The 17,046-nt window shown below is 52.6% G+C and overlaps 1 protein-coding gene across 8 annotated transcripts in view; it reads left to right on the top strand.

Moving 5' to 3' along the window:
- Positions 1-17,046, top strand: part of RGS3 (regulator of G protein signaling 3) — a 137,414-nt gene that overhangs the window by 104,693 nt on the left and 15,675 nt on the right. Inside the window, exon 1 of one of the 8 annotated variants that reach the window (XM_007968346.3) lies at positions 340-665. The exons of 5 other annotated variants lie outside the window; for them this stretch is intronic. In XM_007968346.3, the coding sequence (XP_007966537.2) occupies positions 612-665 (54 nt within the window). In that variant the 5' untranslated portion in view covers positions 340-611. Of the gene's footprint in view, positions 1-339; positions 666-751; positions 844-873; positions 1,030-17,046 lie in introns of those variants that run through there. 2 more of the 8 variants (XM_007968350.3, XM_007968348.3) reach the window with 2 other exon arrangements.

The raw sequence follows: 17,046 nt of genomic DNA on the forward strand, positions 1-17,046 counted from the left end.
TAGCTGTCTGTTTCCGGGAGAGGAAGCCCCAAGTTCTCTTTCCACCTAGGATTCCCCAGAGTTTAGCATTCAGAGATTCAGCTGTGTGCTGGGAAGGGACTGAAGCTGCCACCCGCCCCCCACCCTGGGGGCGGTCACATTCTGGAAGTCAGCGTGTGCTGGCTTCAGGACCCTGGGTTCAGTTGTAGCCTCCCATTGGGACAGGAACGGCATCGGGGTGGGGGTGTGACAGGGAAGCCTCGGTGATGATTGGCTTGGTCTTGTAGGGAGCGGCTGCCGGCAGGCTGGCTGGAGGCGGCTTTGCGCTGCCCCAGCCTGGGAGCCCTCAGGATGTGTGTGGGGTGGAGCCTGCTAGGGATCCCAGTGCCACGGGGTGCTGTTGTGAGGGATGGACGCCTCTCCCCCTGGAGCAGCACTTTGGGGCCAGCTTGGGCCCTGGGGACAAGCCGCAGGGGACCCACAGCCCATGCGTGTGAGCATGTAACCTGGGAGCCAGCTGGGCCCCTCGCAGGGTGGGCAGAAGGACGGGCTGGCCCAGGACTCTTCTTTGAGACATCCCGGACTCCATCTCGGATGAAAGTGCTTTGAGAAACCACAGAGTTTTCTGTTTAATGGAAGAAAGAAATCCAGCCTCTCTCCAGAGTGGCGGTGGCCGGCTGGACAGGGTGTGTGTTTGGGAAAGACGCTGGAGGAGGAGGAAGAGGAGGAGGACAAGTAGGAGGAGGAAGAGGAGGAGGGATGGGTGATGCAAGGGTTTTTAAAGCGCTACCTAGATGTGGGAGGTGGAACCTGGTCATTTGGTTCTGCTTTTCCTAGCAGGTATTGCTCCCCTGGGGAACTTGGGTAAGTCCATAAATAGCTCTGCTGACACAAAGGAGCTCTGTCTGGGGAAGGCGGCTTGACACGGCCGCCAGGAGCTGCCACAGCCACGGCCGCCCGCCTGCGGGAGGAGCCGGGTGGAGACCCGGGCGGGCGAGCTGGCAGGAGCAGCAGCCAGGAGCCGCCTGGGTTCCTGCTGGAGTGTGCTGGGTAGGTGCCTTGGTGACAGGGCTGTGTATGTGGTGGGCGGGAGTCCAAGCCACCCTGTGCCCCTGTTTCTATTGTTTCTTCCCCAGGGCAGCCATTGATAGGCATGTTGCAACCAAACCATTTGTGCTATGTTCTGAGATAGCTCTGTGTGTGTGTGTGTGTGTGTGTGTGTGTGTGTGTGTGTGTGTCTGTCCAGCTGTCTGTCTCAGGGGCTGGGAGCCCTGCAGGTTTGGGGGGATGCTTCCTCTGTTGGCTGCTCCCCACTTCTAGGCTGGCCAGCTTTTCTTTCTGGGAGAAACAAGAAATGTTTGGTGGCCAAGAAGTCAGGACACTGCATGGGAGGGGAGCGCTCAGTCAGCAGGGTTTGCTATTGTGTCAGGGGTGCTGGCCGCACACCAGGCACCAGGGATGGAAGCTTGTGTCTAGTTTCACTGGCAGGGGAAGAGATGGTCTCTGGAACTAGTCTCAGTGGGTAGCCTTTGGTCCCAGAGACGGCCTCTGCTGAAATGTCCACTGGAAGCACAAGCAAAGATGCTTTGCCTCCGAGCTCCAACCCCGTGGGAGAGGACCTGCACCTGCTTCCTTGGCTCCAGCTGAGACCCATCAGGCAGGGGGTGGTGGTAGAGACAGGCTAACACCACAGAGTTGGCCACTGTGAGCAGACAGAAGCTAATTATTTTCCCAGCCTGGAGGGTCCACATCTCTATTCTTGTTCCGGGGTGTTCAGGAAGAACCCTTGAACCCTAGGACTCAGGGCAGGAGGATAAACCTGGACCCAGAAAGGGAGGAGCCTAGTCCAAGTTTGAGCAGCAGGTCTCTGGCTGAGCAGGGACCAGGATGGAGGACTTCTGCCTCCTAGAACAGCAAGAACAGGATATGTGGGAAATCATTTCCCTGACCTGAGCTAAGCATTATAATTCAACTTTAAATCTGACCCTCCTGGCCTGAGAAGCTTGGTACACCAGGCCCCGCAGCGATGCTTGAAAACTTTCCACATCCTGCTGCCCTCAGGCCTTCTGGCTGGGTGGCTATCTGGCTCCCTCTCCCAGTGCTAGAGTGGGTACATCTCCTCGAGGGAAGGAGCTGCAGAGGCTGCCCTGCTGGTGCCTGCGGGATCCCAGCCAGGGCACTGCAGGCATAGTCAAAGTTTCCACCAAGGCCCCTTGAGTCCTCTGCGCCCAGCCAAGGGGCACCTCCCCTTTTCCCTCGCCCTAGCACGTGGTGTGGCTTAGCCTAGGGCAGGTCCTTCAGGGAGCCGAGTTCCACAACAGGGCTCATTGCAAGCCCAGACTGGCTTCTGAGAAGCAGGCAGATGGTGAAGATGAGGCAGTTGAGGCAAGTGACCACTCCTTGTGAGAGGTCTCCAGGGCTTTAAGCCAGAAATTGTTGATGGGGCTTCTGATTATAAGTACGTGGTATCAGTGAAATCATTGCACTTCCAGCCTTCCTTGCCTTTGCACATGCTGTTCCGGCTACCTGGAAACCCCTCCCCTCCTCTCCCCTTCTCTCCCCTCCTCTCCCCCCCGCTCCCCTCCCGTCCCCTCTGCATGTCTTATTCTATCCAAACTTCCACAGCTAGAGCAAATACTCCAGCCAGAATGAGTCTGTCCATTGGTGGTGGCACCCATGAATATTGTTTTGTATCCTATTTATGCAGAATCTGGGCCTTATTCATCCCTTAGTCGCAAGGACCTGGCCAGGGGCCTGGGGCATGGTTGGAGAGGGGCTTTGCATTGTCCTGGCTAGGGCAGGTTTTCTTTGAGGACAAACACTGACGTGCAAGTCAGCTGTGTCTGCCCATTTCCTAGCTCTGTGCCTGGCATAGAGGGCCTGTCAGGGAGCCCCTTTAGGAGAGGTCTAGGCTCTGAATGTCAAAGTTGTGTCCATAGGGCCAAGGGATGTGGGCTGGGTTTAATAGGAGGTGAGGCGGGGAGAATTTTGGCTTCATCATGTCAGGGACCAGGGGTCATGCTGGGCTAGGTGGTATCCACAACATAGCCTAGGCCATGAAGAGTGGAGGGGTATCCCTGGCTGGTTGAAATGCAGTGCTCAAGGTCCTTTGAACAGACTATAGGGGGTTGGAACTCAGCTCCCTGGACCCTCTTGGGATGGTGCCAACCAGAGTAGGTCTGGGGGGATTGATCCTCAAGTCAGTGATCTGTGTGGCTTCCTCAGAACAGGCACAGCTGAGGAGAGAGTGCCTAGCCCCAGCTGGGTCCCTGGGGGCCAACAGCTGCTTCCCATTTGGCCTCTTAAGGCCCTGGAGATGGCAGTCTCTTTGCCTTCTATAAGGTTGGTGTAAAAGCAACTGCGGTTTTTGCCATTAAGAGTAATGTAAAACCACAATTACTTTTGCACCAACCTAATAGATAGCTAGATAGAGAACTGAGGCAGGAGAGGAAGGACTTGCCTGAGGTGACGTGCGACTCAGCAGGAAAGCAGAGACAAAAGCTCAGGTTCCCCAAGCCAGGCCTCTCTGTACTGCACCAACTGGATGTCTGAGTATCCAGGTTCCATCTTGGGGCTCTCTTTTTCTGGACTCACCAGTTACATGTCCCTTTTGGACCTTCGGGCTTACTGACTAGAGCCCTGCTATCCTCTGCGAAAAGCAGCATGTGCAATAGACAAAGCCCTTGGTCCGTGGGCTGGAGACTGCAGCACCTTCTAGTCCCTTCTTACTGATGATCTCAGGCAAATATGCCTTGTTTCTCACCTCAGTTTCCCCTTTGTAGCAACCAGGGACTGGGCCAAGTATTGCCAGGTGCCTTCCAAATATCCAGTTCTCTGATTCTCTGCAGGCCGTTTCCTCTTCCTGGCTTCCAAGAGTCAATGGTCAGGGCCAGGGCTTGGTGCAGCAGGGAAGCAGCCCCCAGCCTGTTCCCCAGGTGCCTCTGGGCAGGAGGCTTCTCACTGCAAGCTGCAGCCCAAGCCGAAGCTGGGAGGTTTGTTGTTGTTTGTGGAGCCAGATGGTTTCCAAGATGTCATTGCTTAGGGAAAACCATCATTCCTCCCAGGAATAAACAAGGCTACTTATGGCTCAGCCCCCTAAGCCTGGAGAAGCTGGAGCCACTCACAGCAGACCAGCCAGGCTCAGCCCCATGGAGTGCTGCCTGCCCCTACACAACCAGCTGTACCCTGGCTTCCAGGATTGGAGTGGGGATGGGGGCAGGATGGTGGGAGGGGTGTTAGAGCCGTAAGCCTCTTGGGAAATCAGAGCTTCCAGGCACAGACGAGAGGGAAGAGGGTCCCAGGATACCCTCTTCCTTCTGGCAGTGGGCTAAGTCATCACTTGAGATGTGTGGATAGCTGTCAGGTATGCCCTGTGCTCCAGATGGCCCAGGGCTTCTCCCCTCTCCCTGCCCTCCATGGGCCAGCCCGCTTGCACCTGGCACCATGGCTCAGGCTGCTGCTGGAGAACTGTCAGCGGCTCCCAACTTAGAAAGGGGGGTGTGCAGGAAGTTACTTGGAACTGGGCATGCTTTTCACTACATAACCAGGGTTCTCTGTGGTGTCCTCAGTTACCTCTTACTGGGGTTAGCTTTGGGCAAATAGCAGAGCTCGGGGACTTGGGGAAGGGTGGCAGAGGGTAAGGGAACAAGGGGAGAGGCAGAGAAAGGTCTTGGTAGCGCCTCTGGGGACCAAATGACTGGCAGGAACCTTGACAGCAGGCTAGAGGCAGCCAGGAGAAGGACCATGGAATGGGAGGTGGCATGGCTGTGCCACCCCTCAAGTCAAGGGTTGTAAGCAATGTCCAACCAGAACATGAAATCTTCACTTCTCAGACCTCACTTCCTGCAGTTAGTTCCCAGTTGATTTAAACAGCAGCAGCTCTGTGCTGTACTCTCTGCCTCTCTCCCTTCCTTGTCTGCCTGCCTGCCTGCCTTCCTTCCTTCCTTCCTTCCTTCCTTCCTTCCTTCCTTCCATGTGTGTTAAGCACCTACTGTGTGCCATGTACTTGCAAATTACTGGAGGCATAGATCTAAAAGTTCCAATCTTTAATTTAGTGCCAGGATGGTCAGGTAATGGACATTAACAACACAGCTTTAAGGGAGAGGCACAGGGTGGTGGGGGGGAGCTGTGGGACCTGCCAGGGAAGCACCCAGTTCAGACTGGGAGCCTCAGCAAAGCTTCCTACAAGTGGTGAAGCTGAAGGTGATTGTACAGATTCTTGCGCTTTGAAGAGCAGGTCTCCATTCCAGTCTATCCACCCCTCTGAGATGTAGATGTGATTCCCTCCATGGAAATTGTTTTTGTGAGTCCAGCCTCATGCTCTTCCTTGTCTAGGGAGGTTGTATAGGAATATGGGCTCTGGACTTGAGGGAAGGCTCTCTCCTACCTTACAGTCATGTGCTCTCGGACAAGAATGGAGCTTCTCCTGCCTTCATGTCCTCAAGCAGTGGTCTAGCCTCCTTGGGTTAAATGAGATGATAGCTGTAAAGCACTTAGACATGTTTCATGTGAATGGACTCTGTGTCCTGCTAGCAGTGGGAGAGCCACTAGCGCCTATCTCATGGGTGGCTGTAATTAAATGCAGCGATGTACGTGAGGCGCTTGGCATGAGCAGGCATTCAGGAGGCAGCACGGCAGCGTTTTGCTGGAGGGAAGCAGTTGGAATGCGCAATCAGAGATGTGTACAAAGCAAGGAACTCACTGAGGAGCAGTGAGCCTCAGCCCAGGGAGCAGAGGAGGAGACACTGGGATGAGGGGTTTTGTTTTTAAAATAAACCTTTTAAATCAAAGTATAGCATACTTCCAGAAAAATCAGAAGAATACAGCCAATGAATTTTCACAAAGCATAGACCCCATGCAGGTCAAGAAATAGAACATTCTGGTACCCTAGGTATCCCCACAAATAACCCTCTTTTAGTTTCTGTGACCTCAAAAGTAACCCCTGTCCTGACTTACTTTTTTTTTTTTTTTTGAGGCAGAGTCTCGCTCTGTTGCCCAGGCTAGGTTGCAGTGGACTGCAACCTCCATCTCCCAGGTTCAAGCAATTCTCCTGCCTCAGCCTCCCCAGTAGCTGGGATTACCAGCGCGTGCCACCATGCCCACCTAATTTTTGTATTTTTAGTACAGACGGGGTTTCACCATGTTGGCCAGGCTGGTCTCGAACTCCTGACCTCAGGTGATCCGCCCTTCTCGGCCTCCCAAAGTGTTGGGATTACAGGCATGAGTCACTGTACCTGGCCCTTGTCCTGACTTCTCTCATTGATGAGTGTAGCCTGTCCTTTGTGTAAATGGAATCATTGAGTACATATTATTTAATGCTGTCTTCTTTCAATCAGCATTTTGATGGCAAGATTCATCAATAATATTGTATCAAGTTTTATTTTGTTTTTTCTTGTTGCTCTGTGGTATTTCCTTGTATATACCACCACAGTTTATCTAATCTACTGTTGATGAACATTTGTGTTGTTTACAGTTTGAGACTATAGTGAATGGTGCTGCTATGAATATTCTCATACATATCTTTTGATGTACTATGGATGCTTCTGTTGGATAAATACCTAAGTTTTGCAATTGCTGAGTCATAGAGTTATACAGAGTTAGCTTTAGTAAATACCATGATATTATTTTCCAAAGTGTGGCGGGAATACACTCACTTCAAGCTGTACATGAAAGAGCCTGTTATTCCATGTCCATACCAACATTATTGGTATTAGATATTGTGATATCTAATTGTGGCTTTAATTTGAATTTCCTTGATGTCTGGTGAGGTCGAGTCCCTTTTTCATGTGTTGACTAGCCATTTGGATGACCTGTTTTGAAAAGTGCCTGTTCAAGTCTTTCCCCCATTTTCCTATTGGATTTTTTTTTTTTCTGATTAATTTGTAGGAGCTTAAACAATATTGTAGATATGTGTTTATTGTTGGATATGAACATTCCAAATATCTCTTCCCACTCTGAGATTTGCCTTTTCCCTCTCTTAAGGGTATATTTGAAGAACAGAAGTTCTTAATTTTAACGCAGTCCAATTTGTTAATCTTTTTTCTTTTATGGAGAGTGTTTGTTGAGTCCTGTTTCTTTGCTTATTACAAGGTTATGGACATATACTTTTATGTATTCTTTTAGATGTTTTATGTTTCATATTTAGATCTAAAATCCACTTGAAATAGATTTTTGTCCACTATATGAAGTACAGGTCAAGACTCATTTTCTCTGGATAAATATTCAATGTATTCAAAATCTATCCTGTCTCACTATAGGGCAGTGTCACCTTTGTCAGAAATTGAGGGGCAATACATGTGTGGGTCACTTGAATTTTGAAGGATGAGTAGAGCTTCGGCAGGTGGATGGGAGAGGGGAAGATGCTCTAGGCAGGACGTATGGTGTGAGCATAGGTTTAGAGGAGCCTGAGGGTACAGTGTATCAGACTGGCTGGACGGAAAGGAGGAGAAACAGTGTGGTGGAGAAGTTGGCGGGGGCAGAACACACAGGGTTAGAGGATGGGACTTTATCCTAGAGGGATGGAGACATTTTGAGCAGGAGAACAATATAGGCAAGTTGGTGCAGGGCCGAGGGAGATAAGATAAGTCTTATGACAGAGGGAGGCAGGAAGGTGGGTTTGGAGAAGATGGTAAATTCAGCCAAACCTAACCCTGACATCACCCCCAAGCAGAGATAGGGTGCGCCTGCCTCAGAAGGCAGCAGTGAGGCCAAGGGTACCAGGGGCTTGGGAGGGTGACCTTCAGCCACAGGGCTGTGGCTTAGTCTCATGTCCACATGTCCATTCCAGTGTCCTCGAGTGAAAAAGCCTCTTTTTTCTGGGTGGACCCCCCACCACCACCCAGTTCCCCCAGAGCTGCAGGCCCTGAAGGAGGAGGGCAGTGGGGCCGACTGGGGCAGACAGAAAAGGAAGGGAGCATATCTGGAAAGGGGGACCTTTCTGTTCCTCCTGCCCTTGATGCCCCCACAAGGAGACCTGGCTATGCCTTGGGCCCTGAACTCTGATCTTTCTAGGCTAGCTGAGCTGCAGAGCTGGACAGACATGCTGGGGAGAGCAAGACCCACTGAGGGCAGTGATTTGGCCCAGGCCATGCAGTGAGCCAGTCCGACCCAACCTAGGGGCAGGCTGAGCACAGACTCCTCTGCCTTCTCAGCTTTCCAAGTTTCCTTCCCTGAAACCTGCAACTAATAGGACTCCTGTTCTAGGCTGCTGTAAGGGTCAGAATATGCCAAGTGCCCTGTCCCGGAATTGGATGCAGGAGAGGGAGCTGATGATGTCAGTGATCATAATGAGAGTAACAATTATGATTATAGAAATTGCAGATGCTTATTGAGCACTTACTAGGTGCCAGGCCCTATGCTAAGCCCTCCCCACAGAGCTGTGATGTAGATACTCAGTATTCACGTTGCCATTTTACAGATGAGGAAACCTGAATAGGTTAAGCAGCCTGTGCAGTGCATTGACCTAGGAGGTGGCAGAGCCAGGATTTGAAGCTAGATTTGCTGGTCTCCAAGCCCCAGTTCTTCATCAGCAATAGGCTTCCTTCCTTCCACCTCTGGCTCTCAGTTGTCCTTATTCTCAGAGCTGTTGCTTGGAGTTAAAACCTTAGTTTTTGGGTTGGTCCCTGGTGCCCACTCATGAGAGAGTCAAGCTGTGGAGAGGAAGGCAAGGAGCAGAGGTGCACCACCATGGGCTACTGTGTGCCAGGCACTGCCTCCGTATGCCCCATAGCAGCCCTGTGAGGAAGCGGCATACTGGCTGTGAGGGAGGTGGCACGTGGGTAGGAAGTGGGATTCACCCCCAGGCCCTCCTGCTTCCAAATGCTGACCTCATGACTGCAGCGCTATTTGTGTCCTTCCCTGAGGTCGTCCTGGCATGGCAGAGCTTCTCTGATTAACCTAGCATAAAACATCACAGAGAAGCCACACGCTTCTAGCTCTCCCCACCTGGAAGGGGCTCCTGGGAGGGAGAGGATTTGGGAGGGTCACCAGGTATACAGAATTCTGCACTGCCCCTCCCAACACCAGGTGTCATTTTCCTGCCCCTCAATATCCAACCATGTGGAGTTTGAGCAGGGCCCCTGCGTCTGGTATTGCTCACCACTGCCTAGCACAGAGCCTGGCCCAGGTTTGTCCTCAGGAAGCATCCTTTGAAGGAAGGGAAGGAGGAAGTGAAGAGAGGATCACAGAGGAGTAGAAAGAGCAGGGCTTTGGAGCCAGGCAGACAGTGGTTTCAATTCTGACTCTTCCACTGACTTGCTTTTTGATCTTGTGTAAGTTACTTAACGTCTCTATTTCCTAGTTTTCTTATTAAAAATGATACTGATCTCACAGGATTGTTGGAAGTAGAGCCTGAAGTATAAGGCAACTGTCACAGTGTGCGGTGTGCAGTAGATGCTCAGTTAATGATCTCTCGCTCGCTCTCCTCTTTGTCATCATTACCTGTTTCAAACACCTCTAGCTTTACCTTCCCTACCTCTGCAGCACTAAGTAAAACTGCTTTCAGGGTAACGTCGGAATTCCTTAATATATCCATGCTCCTGCCCCATCCAACCACCTCCACTTCCTTGAATGTTCCCTGCTGGCTCTGGCTCAGCCTGGAATATCCTGTCCCATCTTTTCTCCCAGTACTTCCTCCCAGAGCCATCCTAGTTGTCGCTGCTGCCTCTACTTCCACAGCTTCCTAGGGTGGTAGCAGGTGGGTGAGAGATTGATCTGGCACCTCCAAGGCAGGGAACATGGCTTGCTGCTGTTTGGCAGCAATAGCCAGCACAGGCCCTGGCACATGGCTGCAGCTCTGTCGGTATTTGCTGAGTAAGTCTTGAGGGAAATGGTGTGAATAAGCCAGACATGATTCTGATGAGCCAAACAGGACCTGCCCAGGGCCATGACAGCAGGGCAGGCTGGGTCTTGGCAGGGCAGCAGAGAGCCTTCTAGCCAGGGCATCTGAGGCAGATTGAACCAGTCCTCACAGGGATAGGCAGGAAGTGGACTTGAGGGATAGAGAGCTTAGGGAAATGAGATGGCCCCAGCACACACACACACGGAGCAGGCAGAAAAGCAGAGTGTCGGGTGGGAAGGGGAGTGAGGATGGATCCCACAGGCGAACCGATTCCTCAGCAGAGCCCCAGGGGGGCCTGGAGTTCCCCTTCTTACAAGGTGTCAGTCACTACTAGCTCAGGAAGAGACTGGGAACTCCCCTGCTCTCAACTCTCAACTCTCTGCCTTTCAGAGAAGAGAGTTGGAGGTGTCGAAGGGGTGTTTGGGGTGGTGGGTGGGGACAGAGACTACAAGTCCACCCCACGTTGAAGCAGTGGTGTCAGAAACAGAGGCGAGAGGAGAAGGGGCCTGGTGGGGGGGTGACAGGGCAGCACCATGCTGAAACCCAGACCCCAGGAGCCGCCTCCCCGCCCAGGGAGAAGCTGGGCATCCAGGCAGGTGGTGGTGGGTCTCCAGCAGGCTGCAAATGGCATGTCCTTCTGGCTTGGTCAGGCGATAGCCAAGAGTAGGGAGGGTTTCTGAGGCGCCCTCCTATCTCCTCTTTCCTCAGGGATTCCCTTTCCGTGAGTGTTGGCTTTGTCCCTGTGCAGGGGTGAGCTAACCTTCTGTTCCTCAGTATTGCTTTCTGTATAGTGGGTGTGCTCCCTGCTGTGGTGTGCCGCCCTCCTGAACCTCTGACAGAGGAGCTTCAGTCTGTGGTTGAATTCCTCCTTTGCCCCTCTCTCCTCCTGCAGTTGGGCCTCTGTTTGGGAAACATGAATGGGTAGCTGCCTCCAGGGAACTTGCCAGCCCCCAATCCTGCTCCAAGGTCATGCCTCTTCTGCATAGGCTCCTCATTATAGAGAGGGTTTTATGTGTTAGAACTGGTCCTGGGCAAGGTTCTGGGCTGGATTTTAGTGCTGATTCTGTTGTATGACCTTGGCCTTATCACTTCCCTTCTCTGGGCCTCACATAACAGACAGTTACCTTGCCTGTTACCTGATGCCACTCTCCAGAATTGTCTTGGGAGTCAGAAAAAAGTAAAAAGGCCTGGGCCTTACTCGTAGGGAATGTGATGCAGTAGGTCTTAGATTGGGTCCAGACAGGCATTTTTAAGATGCTCCTTAGCATTTTAAAAAAACGAGTGTGTATTTTGTATAAGCTCCTGGGTGCTGCTGCTGCTGACTCTTGGGCTGCACTTTGAGGCTAAGAGTCTAGATGGTCCTGTGAAGTTCACTGGATTGTTCTTTCTTTCTTTTTTTCTTTTTTTTTTTTTGAGACACAGAGAGAGTCTTGCTCTGTCACCAGGCTGGAGTACAGTGGCATGATCTTGGCTCACTGCATCCTCCCCCTCCCGGGTTCAAGCCATTCTCCTCCCTCAGCCTCCTGAGTAGCTGGGATTACAGGCACCTACCACCACGTCCAGCTAATTTTTGTATTTTTAGTAGAGACAGGGTTTCACCATGTTGGCCAGGATGATCTCGAACTCCTGACCTCGTGATCCGCCCTCCTCAGCCTCCTGAAGTGTTGGGATTACAGGCGTGAGCCACCGCGCCCGGCGATTGTTCTTTCATTCATTTATTCATTCATCAAACACTTCAGGTAGGGAGTGATCAGATGTGAGGCTAGAGGGAGACAGAGCCCAGGGTCTTCCAGGGCCACAGAATTTGGACTTTATCTGAGAGGACTGGGGAGCCAGCCACAGCAACGTTTTAAGCAGAGGAGTGACAAGTTGAGGTTTGCATGTAGACAGCTCCCGACACAGCACGAAGAATGGCCAGCAGGGTCTGCACTGCCACTGTGAGCCGCGCATCATCCTGATGGGAGATGATGGTGGTCTGGAGGGAAGTGGTGGCGGTGGACATGGAGAGAGTAGAAACATTCTTTTTAAAAAAGATGAATCAACTTTTTAATTTTTTAATTTTTTATTTTTTGAGACAGTCTCACTGTATTGCCTAGTCTGGAGTACAGTGGCATGATCTCGGCTCACTACAACCTCTGCTTCCTGGGTTCAAGGGATTCTCCTGCCTCAGCCTCCTGAGTAGCTGGGATTACAGGTGCACACCATGTCGCCTGGCTAATTTTTGTATTTTTAGTAGAGACGGGGTTTCACCATATTGGCCAGGCTGGTCTCGAACTCCTGACCTCAGGTGATCCACCCGCCTCGACCTCCCAAAGTGCTGGGATTACAGGCTTGAGCCATGGTGCCCGGCCTCAATGTTTATTTTTTAGAGTAGCCTTAGAAATTAGCACAAAGTACAGAGAGTTCCCATATACTCTGTCCTCCTTATTGCCAACCTCCCTAGTGGAAAGATCCTTGAAGTTGTATAAGTGATGATCAGGATTTGAGGACTGACCATGGGGGTGGTCGTGGAGGAAAAGGAGGAGAAAATGCTGGCCAGTTCCCTGGTTTGGGCAACTGGTGGTGGCTTCATTGATACAGGGGTCATGAGAGGAGGGATGATGGACTTGTAGGGAGATCACACATTCAGTGTAAGGCTTGTTGAGTTGGGGGCACTGATGGGATATGCAGAAGGAGGCCTCCATCCCTGTCCCTGGGCTGCAGCCACACGGCTGTCCTCTGTCTCAGCAGCATGCTAAGGCTCTTCCTGGTCTGGGGCCTTGGCCTATGCTTCTTCCTCCTCTAGTGAGCCCCGCCCTGCCCCTTTTGCAGATTTCAGTCTCCAGGCATTCCACAGGGCGGCCTTCCCAACACTCCCCTGGACTCTCTCACAGCACCCGAGGGTTTTCCTTCACACCGCAGATCTTGGTTTCTGTTTATCCTGTGTTTACAGCAGTGATGACTTGGTTAATATCCCTCCTTCCTCTCTAGTTTGTAGGCTCCACAAGGACAGGGATCGTGTCTTTCTTATTCCTTCCTTTATGCACAAAGCCTAGAACAGTGTCTGGATGCAGAACTATTCCATGAGGATTTGGTGAATGCCTGTGACATCTAACTCAGGAGAGGGGTCTGGGCTAGCAGTGTGGACTGCGAGTCATCAGTAGCGAGATGGTACAGATAGTGATTGTGGCCTGGGGAGTGGATGGGTTCCCAAGGGAGTGGACAGGACTGTGATGAGAGGGGCCCTGCAGCAGGTCCTGAGGGACAGGCAGACAGGCCCATGAGAGGATGGAGAAGGGGTCAGTGGAAATTCAGGGAGGGAGATGTTAAAACCACGCCGTGCTGGGGTGACCGTAGCTATTGTTTATTGGGTGCTCATGTGTGCCCTCATGGTGCTGAGCTCTGGATACTCGTTAGCTCATTTATTCCTCTCAACATTGTGAGGAGGTTCTAGAAATCCTGTATTCTAGAAATCCTATGTTATGGCTAAGGAAACTGAGGCACAGAAAGGTTAAGACCAAGGTCACCCAGCAAGTAAGTGTGAAGTTAGTATCTGGAGCTCCCCATAATATAAGCACCGCCTCTATCCTCCTAAATTTTGCCAAACCTGCTGTGTTGGAGAGAGTGGAGGTAGAGGGGACAGGAGAATGGCCTGGAGGGTCTCTGAGCTGGTGATGGAGGAAGCACTGGATGTGCCAGCCTCTGGGTGGTCAAGAGGCCAGAGCTGGAGGAGCTGGGCTGACGCTGAGCTGGGAGAGCTAAGTGTTAGCTGAGCCGTCAAGGTTCCTGAAAGCTAGCATTGAGTCAGGGACCTGAAGCTAGGGAATCAGAGCATGCCATGCTTGAAGGAACAGCCCATCTTGAAAGCCTGGAGGTCCAATGCGGGGCAGGAATTCTAACAGCCTCTCCCTTTCTCAAAGGACTTTACAGTTCACAGAGTGCCTTCCTGCCCTTTCTCAGACTTGGTTCCCTTAGTCTCTGGCATAGGAAGCCACAGGCATCCTCACCCTCTTTCGTGGCAGAGAAAACCAAGCTTGGAGTGGGGTAGCTTGGGGTCACACAGCTAGCAAATGATGGAGTGAGGATTCCAGTCCAGGTCTTCTGGCTGCATGTCCAGTGCTCTGTTGGTAAAATCCTGGCTGTTAAGGGCCACCCTGAGACAGAGGCAAACCCCAGTTTACACCCCCCAGTGCAGGAAGTGGTTTTCGAGGGCAGATGCGGAGCCCGGCATCCATGGTGGCTGTGATGAATCATCGGAGTGAGAGCTGCAGGTTGTCCCTGGGTCAGCAGACCTGGCTGCTCAGTGAGTAGCTGTGTGATGTTGGACAAGTCACTTCCAGCAGCCCACCACTACCCCCAACTCAACAGCCAGTAGGCGTCTGGGGCCCAGGAGCCAAAGCTGGTATGAGTGTGAACTCTGGGTGTTACAGCTGCCATCCCTCCTTAGCCTGTTCCGAGCTCTGGATTGGATTTGGGAGAGGATTTGATTAGGTCCTAAACAGTGGCTCCATTTAGAGGGCCTGGTTCATTTCCTGTGTGCTTACAGCAGATGAGACATGGGCAGAATTAACCTGGTCTAGTCAAGCCAAAGAAGTGATGGATGGGAAAGACACAGACCCGCACCTCGGAAGGGCGGGGCAGTGGCTTCCAGCACTCTGGACCCAAGGCCCTGGGTGAGCAGGCTGGTCTCCCTGGCACCCTGGCTGGATTCTTATTACTCCAGCTGGTTGTAACAGCTGCCTCACAGGGTCCCCAGCTGCCTGTACTTCCTCTATCAGAGCAATCCCATGCTCCTTGAGACTAGTTGTCTAACCTCTGTTTTTTCTGCTTAAGTGAGGGCAGAGATTGTGTCTGACTTGTTCCCTGCCATCCCCCAAGTACCTACCTCAGTGCTTGGAGAATGAATGAATGAATGCATGAATGTGTGCATGCCCCAGTCCTCCCTGCCACCCACAAATCCTGCCCACATTCCCCAGAGCAGCTTTGACACAGCACAGCTCTGCCTGTGGCATTTCGTTGCTCACAGGGCAATCCCATGCCCACCATGTGTTCTGCAACCTCCCCCTCATCTTTGCCTCCCCTCCTGTCCTAATTTTCTCCTACACTTGCCACCCCCACCCCTGGGTTCTCGGGTGTCCTGTAATTGTTCCGGAGCTCCCGTCAAACCACTTCCCACCCCAGCTCTCCCAAGAACACAGGCTGTACCAAACCTGCATGCAGTCCCAGTTCATACAGGCCTGCCTGGGAGCACAGAAAACCATGAGCTCTAGGCCCTGTTCACCAGCATCTGCTGGTGTGGGATGCACCCAGGTGAGGGGCCTCAGGCAGGACTCCGAGCTGTTCCTCCTCCCTCTACAGCCCCCTGAGGGCCCCAAACACTTGTGTGTAAGGCTGCAAGGAAACGGAGAGACCCTGGGCAGGAGATGTGAATTCTAATGTTGAATCAGCCTCTCATTCTTAGGTAATTCCCATACCCTCTGGCACCCAAGGTTTTTTATCTCTAAAATAAGACCATTGATAGCTCCCATTGTGTCAAAAGCTTTTCCAGGGCCAGGCACTGTGAGGAGACTCAAATAGTCCTGTAAGTCCAGTGTGATATCATTGGGCTCAATTCCAGATGAGGAAACAGAGGCTCTGAAGCTTTGAAAGGCTTGGCCGGAGTTGCACAGCTAAAAAGTGGCCCCATTGGGATCAAAATCAGCCTGGCTCGGGTATCTGAGCACATAACCACTGGGTCCTCTGCGAACCTTCCGTCTTGGTTAGTTTCTCAGCTGATCCCTCTGGGTAGGGGCCCTCTGGGGACAGCACCCCTGCCTAAGCGGCACTTCCCCTCCTGGCTTTGTTTGGTTTGGCCTCGATTTAGAACAGAGTTGGCAGAGGCAGGCTGACTTGCATTTCTGGTTTTGGGTTTGTTGCTGCACTTTCCCCAAGGGGTGGGCGGGCTCCGACTGTCATCACCGCTGGGACAGGCCTGGGCCCCACCCTCACCACCCAGGAAAGGGGAAATGCAGCCTGCTCCCCACTCAGTGCCACTCCGTGCCAGGCCCTGAGGGCACCCGGTTGCTGCTTCCTTCCGCCTTTCCCCAAGGACTATCAGAGGCAGGTGGCTGGGCCGGGGGGTGGGTCAGGGGGAGGTCTGGCCATGCGGTAGGGTGATAGGACTGAGGGGCCCCAGGGAGCTGGCTGCAGGGCAGTTTGTTCCTCCTGATGGAGAATGCTCCCTGGTGGGTGGAGAGATGGGCTGGGGACTGGGTTGCTCATGGGGACAGAGATCAGAAGTGGGCTTGAGAAGAACAGGGCCAGAAGGCCTAGGCTCTGGCCCCAGCCTAGCCCCAGATTTGTGCAGGGTGGCTTTGGGCAAGTCACTAAGTCACTGTCCAGACTGGGCCCTCAGCCTTCCTGTCTACCCAATGGAGGGTCTTTCTGTCCACCTGGGAACAGCCTGATGGGACTGAAGCACAGCCCTTAGTTTTCAGATGAGAATTCTGGACTGGAGGCCCTGACATTACAATTGCCAACACTGACTCTGGTGTTTGACAGAGTTTGGGGTACGTGGGAAACATGTGCCACTGGTTAAGGTCCTTAACTTCAGAATTTCCCTCTAGATCAATGCTTTTTAAATCACTACCTCCAACACCACCATCTCCTGTAGGAGCTTTCCGCCTTTTCCAGCATACGCTCCTGATCTGTTACTCAGACACGCTGGTTATCCCGTTTCATAGGTGGACACCTTGAGGCCTGAAGGTTGGTGACTGGCTCTACCTGACAGCCCTGTGTGATTCTAGGTTGCCCTTTGCTCCTCTGGGCCTCAGCCTTTCTGTCTATGCAGTGGGGATTTCAGATCGCTGTTGTTCCAGAGTCTGAGACTATAAGATCTGAGAGGGCCCTTGTGTGGAGTCACCTCTGAGCTGCAGGCAGGATTTCCAGGGCAAGAAGGCCACAGCATCAGCAGGTACCTGTCTTTGGCCTATGAGCCACAGCCTAAGGCATGCCCTTCCTGACCTTGGCCAGATCATGCTAGAGTCCTCCGAGGCCTCCCCTCCCTTGTCCAGCCACCGTCTCTGCTCTGCAGGGCTCCACTTTCACTTTCACGCTCCCAGGCTGTGGCTCTTACCCGTGCCGCGCTTTCACATCCGCTCACATCTGTGCTCCCAGATGCCAGCGTGACCCCTGACACGTGTGTGCAGCAGCCTGCAGCTGCCCCAAGCCATGGCTGATCACTGACTCCCAGCTGTGGGGCTTCACCATTA

The sequence above is a fragment of the Chlorocebus sabaeus genome, chromosome 12, assembly GCF_047675955.1.
Source record: "Chlorocebus sabaeus isolate Y175 chromosome 12, mChlSab1.0.hap1, whole genome shotgun sequence".
Taxonomy (NCBI): Eukaryota; Metazoa; Chordata; class Mammalia; order Primates; family Cercopithecidae; genus Chlorocebus; species Chlorocebus sabaeus.